Here is a 15,778-nt window from a genome sequence, read left to right on the forward strand (position 1 = left end):
AGCTGGCGTCAGACCCCTCCCCCCCCAGGCTCCCGGGCTGCAGGTCTGGCCCACAGGTCTGGCTGGGATGCACAGGGCAGGGGCGGGGTGGGAGCGGGGACACTCACCATCTTCAGCTTGTGCTGCTGCAGGATCTCATCCAGGTTCTGCCTCTTCTTGTAGTTGAAGTAGAAGTTCTTACACTGGGACACCGTCTTGGAGCCCACCATCCGGGCGATGGCCGACCAGTTCCGGCCGTGTTCCAGGAGACCTGTGCGGGGGAGGGCGGCAGGTGAGGGGCGGCAGAGGGCTGGACGGGCAGCGGGGGCCCGTACCCACAGCCTGGAGGGCAGACAGAGCCCTGGGCGAAAGCAGCCCTGATCCCGGGGCTCAGGCTCACTGCACAGGTCCAGGGTTTCCGGAAAGAGATGGCTGGGGTGGGGGACACCAGAAGGGTGTGGGAGGCCTGGGCTCCCCGGGCTGCATGGGACAGCCTGGGCTCTGGGAACTGGAGGGGCAGGTGGGTGCAGCCCTGGGGGTACCCCTGCTGAGGCCACTGTCAAGGGTTCCGGGGGCTGAGGGCTGAGGTCTGGGGCGCAGACCCCGCCCGGGGCCCCACCTCTCCTCCTCCCCTGGCTGTCTTGACCCGGCACTGACACTCGCTCGCAGCTGCAGACGAGGCCTCGGGAGACGGGCTGTTTTCCGGCCGCACCAGGCCAGAGAAAGGAAGGAACGTGTGAGCAGGGCTGGGAGGGTGGAGTCCGGCTTGGGGTGAGCTGGCCCAGGATCCTCCGCGCCCAGGTTAACTGGGGCACACCCAGAACCCAGAGCTCCCCGTGGACGCCTAAAGGCCCACCCTGGACTCGGGGCCCACCAGGCGTGGTTCAGGGTCTGGGAGTGGACTTGCCCCCCCCCAAAATCACAACCCCCCCATCTCCATGAGCTTCTCACACAGCCTCACAGATTCCTGATGTGGGGAGGAACGCCCAGGAATTGGTAGACCCCATCCCAAATTCACCTAGGGCAGAGAAAGTTCCCTCCATCCCCACCAACTCAGGCCAGAGCTGCACCTCCAAGCCCTCTTCCGTTCTCAATGCCACAGACACCAGGCTCTGCAGAAACATCATTCCCCCAGCTCCCCTGGAAGCCAGCCCCGAGTCTCAGCCCGTCTGCCCGCAGTGCTCCCAGCACACGCCTCGCACAGGCCAGCGCCTCTGCGTTTTTACGCCTTGCATCTCCAGGCAGCGCGCCTTGTGTGGCCAGGTCAGCCTGAGCAGGTAGGGCCTGCCCCCTTCCTGACGGCTGCAGAAGGGGCAGATGGGAGGCTCCGGCCTCCGGGGACTGCGGGGCAGGACTGGGCCCCCAGAGGGCAGCAGGCGTGAAGCCTGAGTCACGGTGCTGGGAACACAGCGGCCTCTGAGCCCCAGAGCTAGACTCATAAGGACTAGCGAACGATCTCCCATAAAGAAGTTTGAGGCTGTTTTCCTTGAATCAAATCAAGCTGCAAGCGGGGAGGGCCACGACGGGTGTTTCTCAGGGGCGCGGGAGCGTAAGGGGAGGACAGTCTGTGTGGCGGTATTTTCTTTCATTCATTCATCCATCCATCCATCCATCCATCCATTCATTCAAACATGTGCCGGCAGCTTGCTACATACAAGGCTCGCACAGAAATAAAACGGCAGCGAAAACAGCATCAACAAACCGCCAGGTCACACGGCCGAGCAACCTGGAGTTTGCGGAGCCCTGCAGACTTGGTTCCCTCTCCTCCCTGCTGTTGGGGCCACGGCTGTTTTCCCGTCCGCAGGACGGGGGAAACCGAGGCTCCAGGGGTCAGAGGAGCTCACAGCTTGTGGGGTGGGCCAAGGGGCCCAGGGGACGTGGGACCCAGGTTGTCTGCCCTGGGGCCTCGGGGCCCTGGGGGGGGGGGTGCTAGACTGACAGACCACCTGCTCCCCTGCGGAGGCCACGGGGCCACATGGCCCCAGGGCAGCTCCTCAGGGTTCCTCAAGGACAGGCACGGAGGGGAGGGCTGGGGCGTGGGATCAAGTGTAACCCAGCCCCCTGACCTTTCCCTCCGCCTGCGCCCGCAGCAGCTGCCGCTTCCACAGGACCTGGCGGAGGACGACGGGGACGCGTTTATTTATATTTCCGCAGCCGGGGCCAAGAGAGCCCAGGCAAACACGCTGGGCCGGAACCCCGGGAGGGAGAGGGCGGGTCTCCCATCTGGGCCTTCTGAGGGGTAGGTATGTGGGGTGCGGGGGGGGGGGCCACGAGGGCCCGGAGCGGGGGGGGGGGTACGAACCTCAGCGAGGTTGACATTTAAAGACTCAACACATAAATAAGGAGGGCGCTTGGAGCTGGCTGGGGGGTTGGGGTCCTACTTAACTCCACTGGTGGCAGAAGCAGGAGCCGGGGTGGAGGGGTCACCCGGGCCTTCCCGAAAGCTGCTCTCGAAGGAGTGCTGGACTGAGCTGTCCAGGAGCCCCGCCAAGAACGTGCTGTGTGGTCTCCGCCATCCCCTCTGCTCTCTGGGCCTCAGTTTCTTCAGCTGCTGCGTGAAGGGCTGGGGTGAATGTCCTAGCATTGCTGGCTAGGGTCCCTGGGGTGGGAGTGGACGGGCACGAGCTTCCTTCCGGTTCTGGTTCTGGTCCCGGGAACCCCAGACTGAGGGTGCCAGGCACAGGGAGATGCACTTTAGACCCCTCCATGCCTCGGAGACCACATGGAGCAGACCCAGCTGCAAGCCCCCCCCACCCCCCCGCCGACACCCCTCTACCTGGAGAGAGCACCTCTGGGCAAGCGCCAACCAAGACCCCCAAGATTCGCCCCAAGCACAGACCTCCTTCCAGGAGAGCCCCAGCCGACAGCCTGAGAGGCAGGGGAAGGGGCACCAGGAGAAAGTGGCTGGGGGAGTATAGAACTCCCGAGTCCTCCGCCCTGGGGTCCCTGTCTCCCCTGGGGTCCCTGTCACTGTGGCCCCCCCATCCCAGTCCCCTCCCCGGAGCCACTCACTCACATCCTCTCATCTGCGTCTCCCCCTCCGCCAAGTTTTCCGGAAACATACGGCTTGGAGGATGCTCCAGGGCTCGGAGCTGGGAGCCGCGGGCTGGGAGGCGGGAGGCTGGGCGGCCCTGGTGCCGGCTCCGCAAGGCTTCTGGCTGGCGTCTGCTGGCGGCTCAGCTCGGCCTCACATCCTTCTCGTCCAACGGCGCGAGGGAGGGAGGGAGGAGGGAGGGGCCGGGCGGTGGGAGGGCGGCAGGCGGAGGCTGGCTCCGAGGAGGGCGGGGAAGCGGCTCCGTGCTGCGCGCCGTGGTGGCCCAGGGCTCCTCCGGCGCTGCCACCCCTGAGCCGTCCCCCCCGCCCCAGCTGCGGGTGTGCGAGGTGCCCTTCGCCGATGCGGGCGGGCGGCGGGAAGGTGTTGGCTGTGCCAGGCGTCACCAGGGAGCACAGTGTCAGCGGCTCCTCTGGGCACCAATGTGCCCGGCGCGGGCGCTCAGCCCCCGGACCCCCGACGCCCCCGCGGGGCAGAATCCAAAGACCCCAGAGCCTCTCGGGCAGCAGCGCCCGGCAGCCTCGCTACGCGCCAGGGCTCGTCCGATCTTCCTGCTGCCTGACCCAGCGAGACGCGTCAGGGCTGAATGTGACCTCCAGACGGAGGCTCGCGGGAGGGGCGGGGGAGTGTGGCAGAAGCCCAGGTTCGGAAGGGGCGGGCCAACTTGGCACTGGCTTCCCCCTCCCTCTCTCCCCATCCGTGGCGGTGGCGGCGTCAGCAGCGGTAAGAACAGATGAGGGTTCAGAAAAACAGAGCTTCTCCACCCCGGCAGCCGGGAGCAAACAGCTTCTTCCGCTGTCATTCCCCTGCGCTGGTTCCACCTGTGGTCTGCCCCCCTCCCAGCCTGATGCTGCCATGGTGGCCAGGCCCTTCGTGGGGGGCTCTGGAGGTCTGGATGGGCTGGAAGGCGGCAGTGGGTGGGCAGGGCTAGCCTAGCATTCTAGGAGGAAGCTTAGAATTTGAGGGGACTCTTCCAAGCGCAAATGAGACCTCCAATCCCTGAGGATGGGGGGAAGGGTTTGGAGCCCGTCAGAGGGCTCTCTGCTCCCCGAGGGTCTTGGGACTACGGCGGCCTCTTTCTTCCCTCTCTGAGATACCCGTGACGACTGGGTCAGCCCGCGCCCCGTACAAACACCTGCTACGGACGACCCAGGCAGCTCCCGGGAGGTTGAAAGTTAACTGAGTTGAACTTTGGAGCGAGATCCAGGTCACGACCGATTTCTCCAACTCCGGGGTCACTGACCTGCTTGTCCCTTCAGCCCTCAGCCTTTCCATCCTGCCCAAGAAACCCGAGGAACGACAGGCCACAGGTCTCTGAAGCATCCCGATACCCCTGCTTTGCCCCCCAGCCCTCGCCCTGGGCCCTGGGGCACACCCTCCAGGGCAGGCAACAGATCCCAACCACATCAGGGACCCCGGACGTCCTGCCTGAGTCCCATGATCCGTTCTCTGCAAGGGAGGCCCAAGACGGCTTTCAAGGATGCCAATCCCGTCGTGTCACTCCTCTGCTTCAAATCTTCCAATGATGACCCAAAGCTCTTGGAATCAAATCCAAAGGCCTCAGCGTGGGGCATGAGGCTCTGCAGAGCCCGTCCTGCCCCGCTGTCCAGCCTGCTTCCTACCTCTCCCCTCGCTCCAGCCACTGGAACCTTTTCTGCCCAGCCCTTGGATGTGCCCCAGGACATTTGCACTCACTGTCCCTGCTGCCTGCATGGCTTTTTCACAGCTCTCCTTCTGTCTTCCTTCAGTTCTCAGCTTCAAGTGATACCTCCTCAAGAGAAGCCTTCCCTGACCACTCTCTCCACAGTCGCCCTCCCAGCCACCCTGCCATCGTGGGGTTTTGTTATCTCCAGAGCACTTATCACTCCCCGAAATTAGCTCCTTGGCTCCACTGGTCGTGGACAGCCGTGTCTCTGCACCCACAACTGCTAGGCGTGCAGGAGGCATTAGGCAAATGGACAAAACTCCAGACACCCTGGGTATCTGGGTTTGGGAGCCCTCTGGGCATCCCCCCCAGGCATCTCTGCTGCCTCTCTGGGGCTCCCAATTAGGAGCTCCAAAGAGAGGAGGGAGCTGGGCAGTTTATCCCCCGGGGGGGTCCTGGACCCTCCCCTCCCCAGAAGAGACGTCAGGGAGTGCCCACCTCTCACACAAGGGGCACGTCCACACACACTCTGCCGGTGCCCCAGACGGCAGATTCTGCCAACATCCCCTGTGGTCTGGATTCCCTGACCTCACTTCTAATTCCTAAGGAAGGAGTTTCGTTCTGAAGTGTCAAGAGGCGGGAACTAGGAAGTGAAATTGACCAAGACAGGAAGTCAAGCCAGGAGGTCTGAGTCACAGACGTGGAGCGCAGAATGAGGTGAAGGAGCAGGGGGTGGCCGCAGAGGTGCCAGTGAGAGGGGCTTCTCTGCGTGGTGGCGTGTGGAGGCTTGGCCAGCCCACTCTGGCCGTCCTGGCTACGCTCGGTGGGGAGCTTCCCATACACTGTCTGGGGGCCTGGGACGAACTGTTCTCACGGGAGCAGTGACTCACCCTCCTCAGCTCACGTACACTGGCCCCCAGAAAGGCCTCGTCCCTGTTCTGTCCCTCCGCACGCTGCCACCCGCTCAGGGTCCCTGCTGTAGGCAGCTCTCACCTCTGGGGTCTTCGAACCTGTACCAGTAGCCAACCTCCCCTCCGCCCCTGCCATGGGCGAGTTCTGATAACCTGGGGGCAGGAGGAGCCTTTCTAGCACCTGCAGTCACCACACTGTCATCCATCTGCATCCTGGGAATGTCACAGCTGCTCCCTCGGGAAACCAGCGTCCGCCACCCCCTCCTCGCCCCCGCCCCGAAACACTCGCTCCCCATTACCCCAGCCAGCCCTGAAGTTTTCTGTTCCCTTCATGAAGAAGCACAGGCCGCCTACAAGAGGGACATATCCACACCCCTCCCGCCAAATGCCACTTTCCAAGAGAAACTCCAGTTTGCAAAACAAGATCTTCTGCCTAAAACACTGTCAAAGGAGGGGGGGAAAATCCAGCAGACTTAGTTCTGAGTCATGCCACTTCCTTATTTTGGAAACTCCAAGCCCTGGGTGGGTTTGACTTGGACCCAGCCCTTGGTTGGCGACCTTGCCAGGAGCCTACTGTGTATCTGAACCTCTGACAGTCCCGCCAGTCCCCGGGGGGATTCGGCCAGACAACTTCACACCTGAACTTGGACTTACCTTCCAAGTAAGTCCAAGTTAACTTTTCTTTCCGTCTACCCTTTTCAAAATAAGCCTCGGTGCCTACATAAGCCTCAGCTTCAGCTATTACATCTGCAAATCACAGTGACGATGTGATCTCCCAATACATGATCAAAGCCAATGATCTCCCAATACATGATCACCTATTAAGATGAAAAAAAAAATCACCTGTGTGCGACCCGACACCCTAGCACTTTGGGGAAAATGCCATGTTATGTGTTCAATGTCAAGTTTTCCCATAGAGCACAGCCAAGTGGTTCGCTCCCAGGACCAAACTATGTTATTTGCTGGGCAAGTCCCAGCTCACTGCCCCCTTGGGCCTCAGTCTTCCCATCTGTGAAGCAGAAGGCGTGTGTGCATGTGCACGTGTGCGTGTGCATGTGTGCGCGTGTGTGTGCATGTTGTGTGCGTGTGTGTGCATGTGTGTGTGTGCACGCACATGTGCGTTCGCAAATATGGAGAACTCGCCTTGAGGGTCCCTTGGGAGGATTAAGTAATATCATTCGTGCAAAATGCTGGAACCAGCCAGCAGCCACCACGTGGTAACAGACATCATCACTGCTGTGTAACCTACCAGGGGGCTCTTTCCCTGAGGAAGCACCAACTGGAACGCCCACGTGTGGATTTTGCCCCTGGGAGTGCAGGTGGGCTGGGAGATGCTTGACTTTACTTTCCAGGGTGCTGACAAGGAACAAGAGAGTGGCCTGGAGCTTGCCCTGGTGTCTGGCTGTCCCCCGCGCTCATGCAGAAACCCCGACTCTCTCCTCCTTCTGAGCCATCACAGTGGCCAGTTTCCCACACGTCAGAAGCATCCAGGTCGGGGGAGCGCGCACCCAAGACAAAGCTCAGCATTCTCTCTCCAGCCGGAGGTGGCGACAGCTCCCCGCCGATGCCAGCCCCGGGATGCTGCAGGCTCCCTTCTGACAACCTTTACGGCCGCCCCACTCCTGTACATCAGCTGTCCTCAGTCCCCGCTCCAGGCGCTGGCCCCGTCTCCTGCTGGGCCCTCCCTGGTTCCCGTACTCAGAAGTGACCCAGCACCCCTGCTGCATCAGCCGCCAGACCTGTGCGCTAACCACAGCGCCACGCTGCCCGTCGTGAGCGCCAGTGGGCAGGTGCACGGCTGTCCAAGCACAGAGGCCATCGCTCTCCCTTGGTCCCTGCAGTGAGGACAGCATGAGGCTTTGATGATGGACACGTGGATGGCAGGCCCCACATTTCCAAGTTCCAAGGCTGGGGACTCACACCTCCCCTCCCCAAGCCTGACTCTTCATCCGTAAAAACTAATTAAACCAGCCAGTGCGCACAACAAGCGTTGTGGAGGTGCAAAGCAATTAGTGGTTTCTCCCTCGGTCCCCATGAAAGGGGGCGAGTCCTGCAGGCAGAGACAGCCTGAAGTTACTGGGGGAGAGTTCGGGGTCCACCTGGGCTCCATCCGGCCCGACAGGCCTTGCGTGGGGCCACCAGATCCTGGTCCCTGCAGCACCCCACTCTGGGGCCGCACACCTCGCCTTCTCCCTCCTCACCAGGCAGGCCACTCGAGGCCAGGGAGGGGCCGGTGGCCAGGAGCTGGGCCAGTGCCTATTTCTGGTCTGGAATGGTGTGCCTGGGGGCTTCCCTGCCCCCTCCACAGCTGGTTCCCTGTCCACCAGAGAAGGGGGCTGGAGACCAGTAGGAGCTGCCAGCAGAGCCCTGGGCCTCCCACACAGCTGGGTCGAGACTGCAAGCCAGGCCAGGCTGACCTTTCCCAGGGGAACTAGAGCCTCACATCCCAGCCTAGTGCCTGCCCAGCATGGCGCTGGGCCCGAGGGCAGGCAGCCAAGCTCCCTGAGGCTGCCCTGCACATGCTCAGTCCTCACTTGGTAGGAGCCCCAGGACAGGCAGCCCTGACTCCAAGCACAAAGGAAGGAGCAGGTGCCCACCTGCCAACCTGGAACCCTGCAGCCATCCTGTCCCCTGTCCCACTCCTCCCCATGCCATGGTCTTCCCCATGCTCTCAGAGTAACAGCCAAACTCTGTCCCACAGCTGGTAAGGCCGGGGGGTGAGGGGTGGCCCTCCCGACGGCCTCTCCATTCCTTGCCTCTCTTCCTCTCGTTCTCTGGGTTTTGATAGCTTCTCACTTGACCACGCTGCCCTTGCCACAGGGCCTTTGCACATGCTACTCCTTGGCTGGGAGGCCCTTCCCTCTCTCGTTATCTGATTAATAGTAGCCAGGCCCATGGACTCACTCATCCAAACCTCACACCAGCCCCATTCCCATTCTGTAACTAGAGTGCGTGAGTTCAAATCCCAGCTCCACCAATTGACAGCTGTGTGACCTTGGGCAGCTCACTTAACCTCTCTCGGTCTCAATTTCATCATCTGGATAAAGACACTAGTAATAGCATCTGCCTCATAAGGTTCGTGGGGATGAAGTGACCTGACATACATGACGCCTCTAGCTGTACCTGGTACCCAGGCGTCCCGACAAGTACTTGACAGTGTTACTTCATGTTATTCCGTGCTTTGGGTGTCAGCCCAAGGGCCCTTCCCCAGCGCCGTGAAACCACCTCCAAATGTCACTCTACGCTTGCTCAGCAGGCCGCTCACCTCCAGCCCCTTCCCTGCGGCCCCGGGAAGCGCAGGCACTGGTCAGCGTCACACACCCACAAGGGACAGAGCTGGGACTCAAACCCAGGAAGAAAGGCTCCAGAGTCTGTGCTGAACTGCAGGCCCGCCCCTTCTGAGCACGTACTGTGTGCCAAGGGCTGCACGAATATGGCTCATGCCACTCTTAGGATGCCCCTCGGTGATGGCATCCCAGCCTCCTTTTGGAGGACGAGGGAACATGAGGCCAAGACAGGGATGGGCCAGGGTCACAAGGCTGAGGAGGTGGTTATCATTACAAACAGTGACAGGGAACTCAGTGTGTCTAAGTCACCACCCCTGTAAGCGCTTCTGTTTTCTTTCACCAAAACCCCACACAGGTGGTTGTCCTGGATTAAACGGTGTTCCCCACCCGCCACCAAATTTCATGTCCACCCACCTGTAACCTGTGAATGTGACCTTATTTGGAAAAAAAGTCTTGATAGATGTGATCGAGTTAAGATGAGGTCATGCTAGATTAGGGTGGGTCCTTATAAGAAGAGGAAAATTTGGACAGAGACACACAGAGGGAAGACAGCCATGTACGATGCAGGCAGGGATTGGAATGTCTAGAAGCCAAGGAGCGCCGAGGATTGCCAGCAACAGCAGAGGCTGGAGGAGGAGAGGCAGGACCCTCCCCTGGAGCCCTCAGAGGGGACCCAGCCCTGCCCACACCTTGATTTCGGACTCACAGTCTCCAGAACTGGGAGAGAATACATTTCTGTTGTTTTTAAGCCACTAAGTTTGTACCTTGTTACGGCAGCCCCAGGAAACTCATACAGTGGGTGATGCTCTAACTCCCATTGTACAGATGAGGAAACTGAGGCACAGAGAGGTTGACTAGCTTGCCTGAGGTCACAGAGCTAAAAGGTCCAGAGGCTGAGGTCCAGTTTCTCTCTGGGGACGGGGGACCCTCTGCAGCTCATCCTTCTAGGCCTGGCTCCTGGGATGCCTGGGGCAGGCTCAGTGGTCCCAAGGCCCTGGGGACACCTGGCTGCTCACTTCCTGGGCTCCCTGAGGGAGGGACCAGGGCTGGCTCATCTCTGGGTACCCCTGCCCTGCACAGGGTGAGGCACTGGGTCGATGTAAATGGGTAGGAGGATGGGTGGGTACCATCTGTCTCGGGCACAGCTGGGTTTTGGGTACCTTCCTGGGTTTCTGAGGGCCGGGGGCACTGGAACATTCCTAGCCTCTCCACCCCCGCCCACTGTGGAGAAGGAGTCCTGGGGGCTGCCAGCACCTGCCTCCCGGCCCCGATCCCCTCCCGCCGCCTGGAACAGGCAGCCATTAGCAGCCACCCCGAGCGGTAATCGTCCAGATTGCTATAATTCACGGCGGACAAGCACACTGGCACTCATCACATTATCACAAATGTCACTGAGCAGGGCCTCGGCGTGCACAGTCCCCGGGGGGGCTCGCACGCTGCCGTCTCCGCGGGCAGGACCCAGGACGAGCTCGCTGCCGCCACTGAGGATTCAACCTTGAGACAGTGGGGCGCACTCCCGTCCCAGCCGGTGAGTCATCCCCAGCCGTCTCCCAAAGGAAGAGAGAGGGCAGCCTCTGACTCAGCCGACTCCCGGTTCCCGGGCAACTGGGAAGGAGCTGGGGATGGGGCTGCCATGACGACAGAAGACACAGCACAGGCTGGTAGCCCTGGGACATGCACCCCTCACGGCCCTGGTGGGTGGGTCCCCGGGCAATATCACTGCCGGTGGCTGAGATCCCAGGGTCTCACGTGTGGTTAAAAAAACCATGCAATTCTACACAAATGTTCACAACAGCATTATTCACAATAGGTGAAAACAACCCAAGTGTCCATCAAGCAATGGATGAATGGATAAACAGAACTCCTCTGTCCACACGGAGGAATACAACTCAGCCATAAAAAGGAATGAGGTGCTGACACAGGCTACGACATGGATGGACCTCAACAACACGATGCTGAGAGAGGCCAGACACAAAGGGGCGTATGTTATGTGATTCAATTCACGCCGAAGTCCTGAACAGGCAAATCCAGAGACAGAAAGCGGACTAGTGGGCACCAGAGGTTGGCAGGGCTTGGGGAGAATGGGGAGTGACTACTAATGGGTACAAGGTCGCCGTTCGGGGTGGCAGAAAGTTCTGGGGCTAGAGAGTGGTGATCGCCGCACAACACTGTGAAGGTACTTAATGCCACTGAATTGTACAGTTTAAAATAATTAAAATGGTAGATTTTTACATTATATGTATCTCACCAAAATTAAAGGGGGGAAAAATCACACATTTTCAAATAAAGCCTCTTTTGCACCCCATGGTGAATCCATCCCAAAAACCACAAAGTAGACACAGAAGACAGGAGAAAAGGACAGCGTGGCCCCCTCGGGGGGCTGACAGCACCCACTGACCCCCGGCAGCCAGAGACCATGCGCACAGGCCCCCGTTAGTGCTCCTGAGACACTGAAAATAGGGCCTCACCTGCGAGAGGAACCAAGGCAGCTCCTCCTCTTCTGAATGAGGCTGAGGGTCCAGCCCGGCCCTTCCTCCAGGCCGGCCTCACCAGAGGCCTGGGAGCTTGGAGGAAGGAGGTCTGGAGCCTCCAAGGGACAGCGTGCCCGGACAGGAGCCCTGAGGGGAGGGGCTCGGTCCCCGGTAGGGGCCTGATCAGGTCTGGAGCTGCTCCTGGTCAGTTTCTGAAACACCAGGACCAGACGCTCAGGCCCCCAGGCACCCTCTCCCGGGGCAGAGGGAGGGGAGGGGGTGGGCAGGGCAGGCAGCCCATGGTCCAAGGTCTCGGCCTCCGGGCCCAGCTGTCCTCGCACACAACTGTCCCTGTGCACCTGGGTCCTTCATTAGAAAGGCCATTTGCTCCGTCCCTGAGTCATGACCTGGAGCTCTGGGCACAAAGGAGCTGCACCTCAGCAGTGGGGCCGCAGCAGGACCTTGGGGACAAAAGCTGGGAGGCCCAGGTCACCAGCTCCAGGACCGGGCCATCCTCGGCCTCTGTCCCTCACTCCCTCATCCACAAAACGGCCGGAAACAAGACTCACCTCTCAGGGCTGGGGTCAAGATGAACAAGAGCAAGCAGGCAAAATGGGGCTCAGATGCCACCTCAGCCTTGGCCTTCCTGCCGGCGCTGAGCTAGTTTGACGGCCCCTGTCCTGGGCACAGGGGAGGGAGGGGCAGCTAGAGCATCTCCCAGAGATGGGGGCCGGGGGATCGACACCGACGTAGTCCCGACAGTGCCGGGCCATCCTTGGGACGCTTAGTGCCTGTTACCTCTGGCTTCTCTTGGCCAACCCGGATGCCCCTCTCTTTTCACAGATGGGGAAACTGAGACCCAGAGACTGGTCACTGAGCCAGGAAGTCAAGGGCCCAGCCATTCTGGCTCCAGTGAACAATGAATGTGCTGGTGGCTTCTACAGAGAACGCGGGGTCAGCACCACAGCGCAGGGAGACGGCGCAGCGAAGGGGAACAGCTTGACCCCGTGACCCCGCCGCGGTGGCCGCCAGCAGGCTCTGCACCTCCCAAGGCAGCCGGGTGCTCTGCCGCCACTCAGTCTGCAAGGCCATGACGTGCTGGTCCCAGTGGCCACGGAAGCCGTACACCGACAACATGGCCACACAGGCCCATTTTCTGGAGGACAAAACTGAGGCTCCGAGGAGACGCGGCCAATCTGAGAACACCCACCGCAGACCACGCCACAGCCCCGTTTAAGGGCACAGGTCAACCTCCTCCCCACCACACGAGCTGCAGGACCCGGATGCCCATCGAGGGCGATCAGAGCAGCCAGAAACCCCTCACCTTTCTTGGCTGTTTCCATCTCTTCTTCGGTCCAGCGAGAACTCTCGTTCATCTCCATGGAAGCTGGAAAGGAAGACACAGCGTGTTGGCAGCAGCCAGGAGCGGGGCGCTTTCTCTGCCTCTGGCTACTCGGGGCGCCTGCTGGGTGGAGGGTGTGCAGGCACCTGTTTTGCAGAGGGGAACGCCGAGGCGATCCAGGGCCTGGACCCTGAGCTGCCTCTGTATGCACTCGGCTGGGAGCACGGTGACCACGTGAAGGAGGCGGGAAAGGAGGAGGGACGTGATGGGCAGGGACCTCACCTGCGCGTGGACCCACTGGGGCCGGGTGGCCCTCTGCCGTGAGGGCTGCCCTGGGCATTGCGGGTGTGGAGCAGCAGCCCTGGCCTCTACCCACTAGGTGCCAGGATCCCCCACTCCAACTGGGACAATCAGAAACGGTTCCAGACGTGGCCACCTGTCCCCTGCGGGAGGGCCCTGCTCTACAGGGTGATCACTATATTCTCCCCTGACTCATGCGGCACGAGGATGGGGCTGCTCGTGTTACTGAGAAGGAACGCAGCTGCCTTGGAGTCGGGGGAGTTAGCCGAGTGTCTGCTAAGGCTGTTTCTGAGCCTCTCCTCCAAGTTCCCCTACATGTGAGCCCTCGTTCTTCCCTGAAAGTCGCTTAAGATGTCGCGAGGGCGGCGAGCGTGAGGGACGTCAGCGTCACGGACTCAGTGCCTGGAACCGCGCTAGGCACAGAGTATGCACTTGGTAGAGGCCGCTGACCATCAGAGGGAAGTTCGGGCAGCTTCCCCACTCCCTGCTACCATGGCCAGCTTTCCCCTTCCCTCCCACGGCACCCCCGGAGGCAGGCTGTGGAAGTGGAGCCTGGGGTGGGAGGTGCCCATCAGAGGGCCTGGGGTTGTGTTTTCCACTCCGCCGTCCGGCCCCAGCGTCAGCCTGGGGTCCAAGAGGGCTTCCCCGGAAGTCAGGTGCGCCAGTGCACTCCTGAAGGGAACCCTCCTGCCCTGGGTCTCCAGGCACTCCAGCACCAGCCCACAGGAGCTGCACGGGGTTTGTGGCCAGCGGGCTGGCTTTGAACCCCAACTGACTGGGACTTCACAGAGGCAACATCCCTTCTCTAAGGTTCAAACAGCCCATGTATGAAACGGGTACCAATGACCTCCCACGCGGAGAAGGAAGAGGTGCCTGGCACAAACCCTGGGTGCGGACGAGGCGGGCGTCTGTGAGACAGGGAACATCACCTCCATCAACTCCCACCCCGGGAAGACATCCAGGTGGCTGGGGCCTCAGCCTGAACACTCAGGCCACGGGTCCGGGTTCCCGCACACGCCGGAGGGCAGGCCCCAAACGGCCAAAACGCTACAGACAGCAAGCACACACCGGCTGCCCCCCTGTGGCCGAACTTGGGAACTGCTACTCAATTCTTCTCTCTTTTGTTTCCCCCCTTGGGGTAGGGCGTGAGGCTCAGAGCACCTGGGGGTGGGCACCCACTGAGCAGAAGGAGAAACTGAGGCCCACAGAAATGAAGGTACAGGGAATTCCCTGGTGGTCCAGTGGGTAAGACTCCACACTTCCACTGCAGGGGGCACGGGTTCAATCCCTGGTCAGGGAACTAAGATCCCGCAAAAAGGGGTGGTTTTTCGGTGGCCTGTGGGATCTTAGCTCCCTGACCAGGGATTGAACCCAGGCCCTTGGCACTGAAAGAGCAGAGGCCTAACCACTGGACCACCAGGGAAGTCCCAAGGCCAGATTTTCTGAGTGAAAAACAAAATCAAATTGGTGATCTGGAATTTTATGCGAACTCTCCAGCTCTGGAATAATCCCGGCTGACAGCCGGTGAGACTTTCCCACGCTCCAGGCACTGTTCTAGGCCCTTCCTACACACAAAGTCACTAAAACGCTCCCCCCACGGTTACAGGCATTACGGGCAACCGCAGTGCCGAGGAGGCCACTGAGGCACAGAGAGGTTAAGGAACTCGCCCCAGGTCACACAGCGAGCGTGCAGCTCATGCTGGGATCCTGAGCCTGCTGTGCTTGCGGCGCCCCTGCTCCAGCCCGAGACTCACCCAGCTCGGCGCTCTGCTGCGGGGTGATGGCCTCCTCGCTGTTGGCCTCATTGGCCATTGAGCGGGTGATGCGGCCTTTGCGTCTGCCCTGGCTGTTGGCGGTTTTGCGGCCTTTGGAGGCCACTGCCTCCTTCTCATCGTTGTCTTCCCCAGAGGTGTCATCCGTCTTCTCCCTAAAGGCCAGGGAGGGGAGACAGGGATGGTTTCACCGGAGCCGGGAACCTAGGTGGCGGTTTCAAGAGACCTGCTTTTCCTTAGCAAGATGAGTGCTGGCTGCCAGCGGTTTTCTACTAATCAGAGGGTAGGAAAGAGGGAAAAAGCTTGGGGCGAGGGCTGGCTGGTAGCAGTCTGCAAGGCTCCTTTATTCACCAGACGAGGGAGTACGCCTGGTAGCCGTCTGCGATGCCATCTTAGTTATGAAAAGGGAGGTGTGACCTGGTAGCTGTTGTCTGCTTTGCTCTCCTAACAGGGATGTGGGCTGGGAGTTAACCGACTGGCTATTTTATTCACCAAGTAGGGGTGTGGGCTGGTGGCTATCTGCAAGACCATTTTATTCACCAGACAGAGATGCTCTCTGCTCTCTGTCTGCAAGATGACTGGGTTAACGGCATGGGGGGTGCAGGCTGGCACAATCTTCAGGCCACTTTAACTCCCCAAAGAGGAGACGTCCCGCAAGGGGCCCTGTGAACGACACTGACTTTGCCTTCCGTATTATCACGGACCACTGTGTCCTGCAGAAAACACAAGAGGAAAGTTTCCTGCCGGTCTTATGCAGGCCGAGCCCGGCGTGTGGGGAGCATGTGACCTCAATAACTGGGGCTGGGACTTTCTCAGAAGCCGACTCGGGAGACTTTACTGCGGGGTTCTCAGATTTATCACCTCCGCCTTCCATTCATCTTCCTGAAGGGCCTCGCAGGAGCGTCTGGGAGACAAGGGGTAACAGGCCAGATGCTCTCAGAAGCCACATTCCTGAGCCCACTCCAGGTACCTGGCGCTAAGCCCGTGCCCACTGCCCCCCCTTCCTCGGAGTGAATCTC

At 60.6% G+C, this 15,778-nt stretch overlaps 1 protein-coding gene across 49 annotated transcripts in view; it reads right to left on the reverse strand.

Annotated features, from left to right (window-relative positions):
- Window positions 1-15,778, reverse strand: part of NCOR2 (nuclear receptor corepressor 2) — a 227,924-nt gene that overhangs the window by 56,537 nt on the left and 155,609 nt on the right. For all 49 annotated transcript variants that reach the window (XR_007471850.1, XM_049698364.1, XM_049698373.1 and 46 more), the window contains 3 exons: window positions 14,742-14,914; window positions 12,670-12,732; window positions 108-250 (listed from right to left, as the gene is read on the reverse strand). Coding sequence is in view for 48 of the 49 variants with exons in the window: in XM_049698364.1 (XP_049554321.1) it covers window positions 108-250; window positions 12,670-12,732; window positions 14,742-14,914 (379 nt within the window). In the remaining variant the exon portion in view is untranslated. The remainder of the gene's footprint in view (window positions 1-107; window positions 251-12,669; window positions 12,733-14,741; window positions 14,915-15,778) is intronic.

The sequence above is a fragment of the Orcinus orca genome, chromosome 15 (assembly GCF_937001465.1).
Source record: "Orcinus orca chromosome 15, mOrcOrc1.1, whole genome shotgun sequence".
Lineage (NCBI taxonomy): Eukaryota > Metazoa > Chordata > Mammalia > Artiodactyla > Delphinidae > Orcinus > Orcinus orca.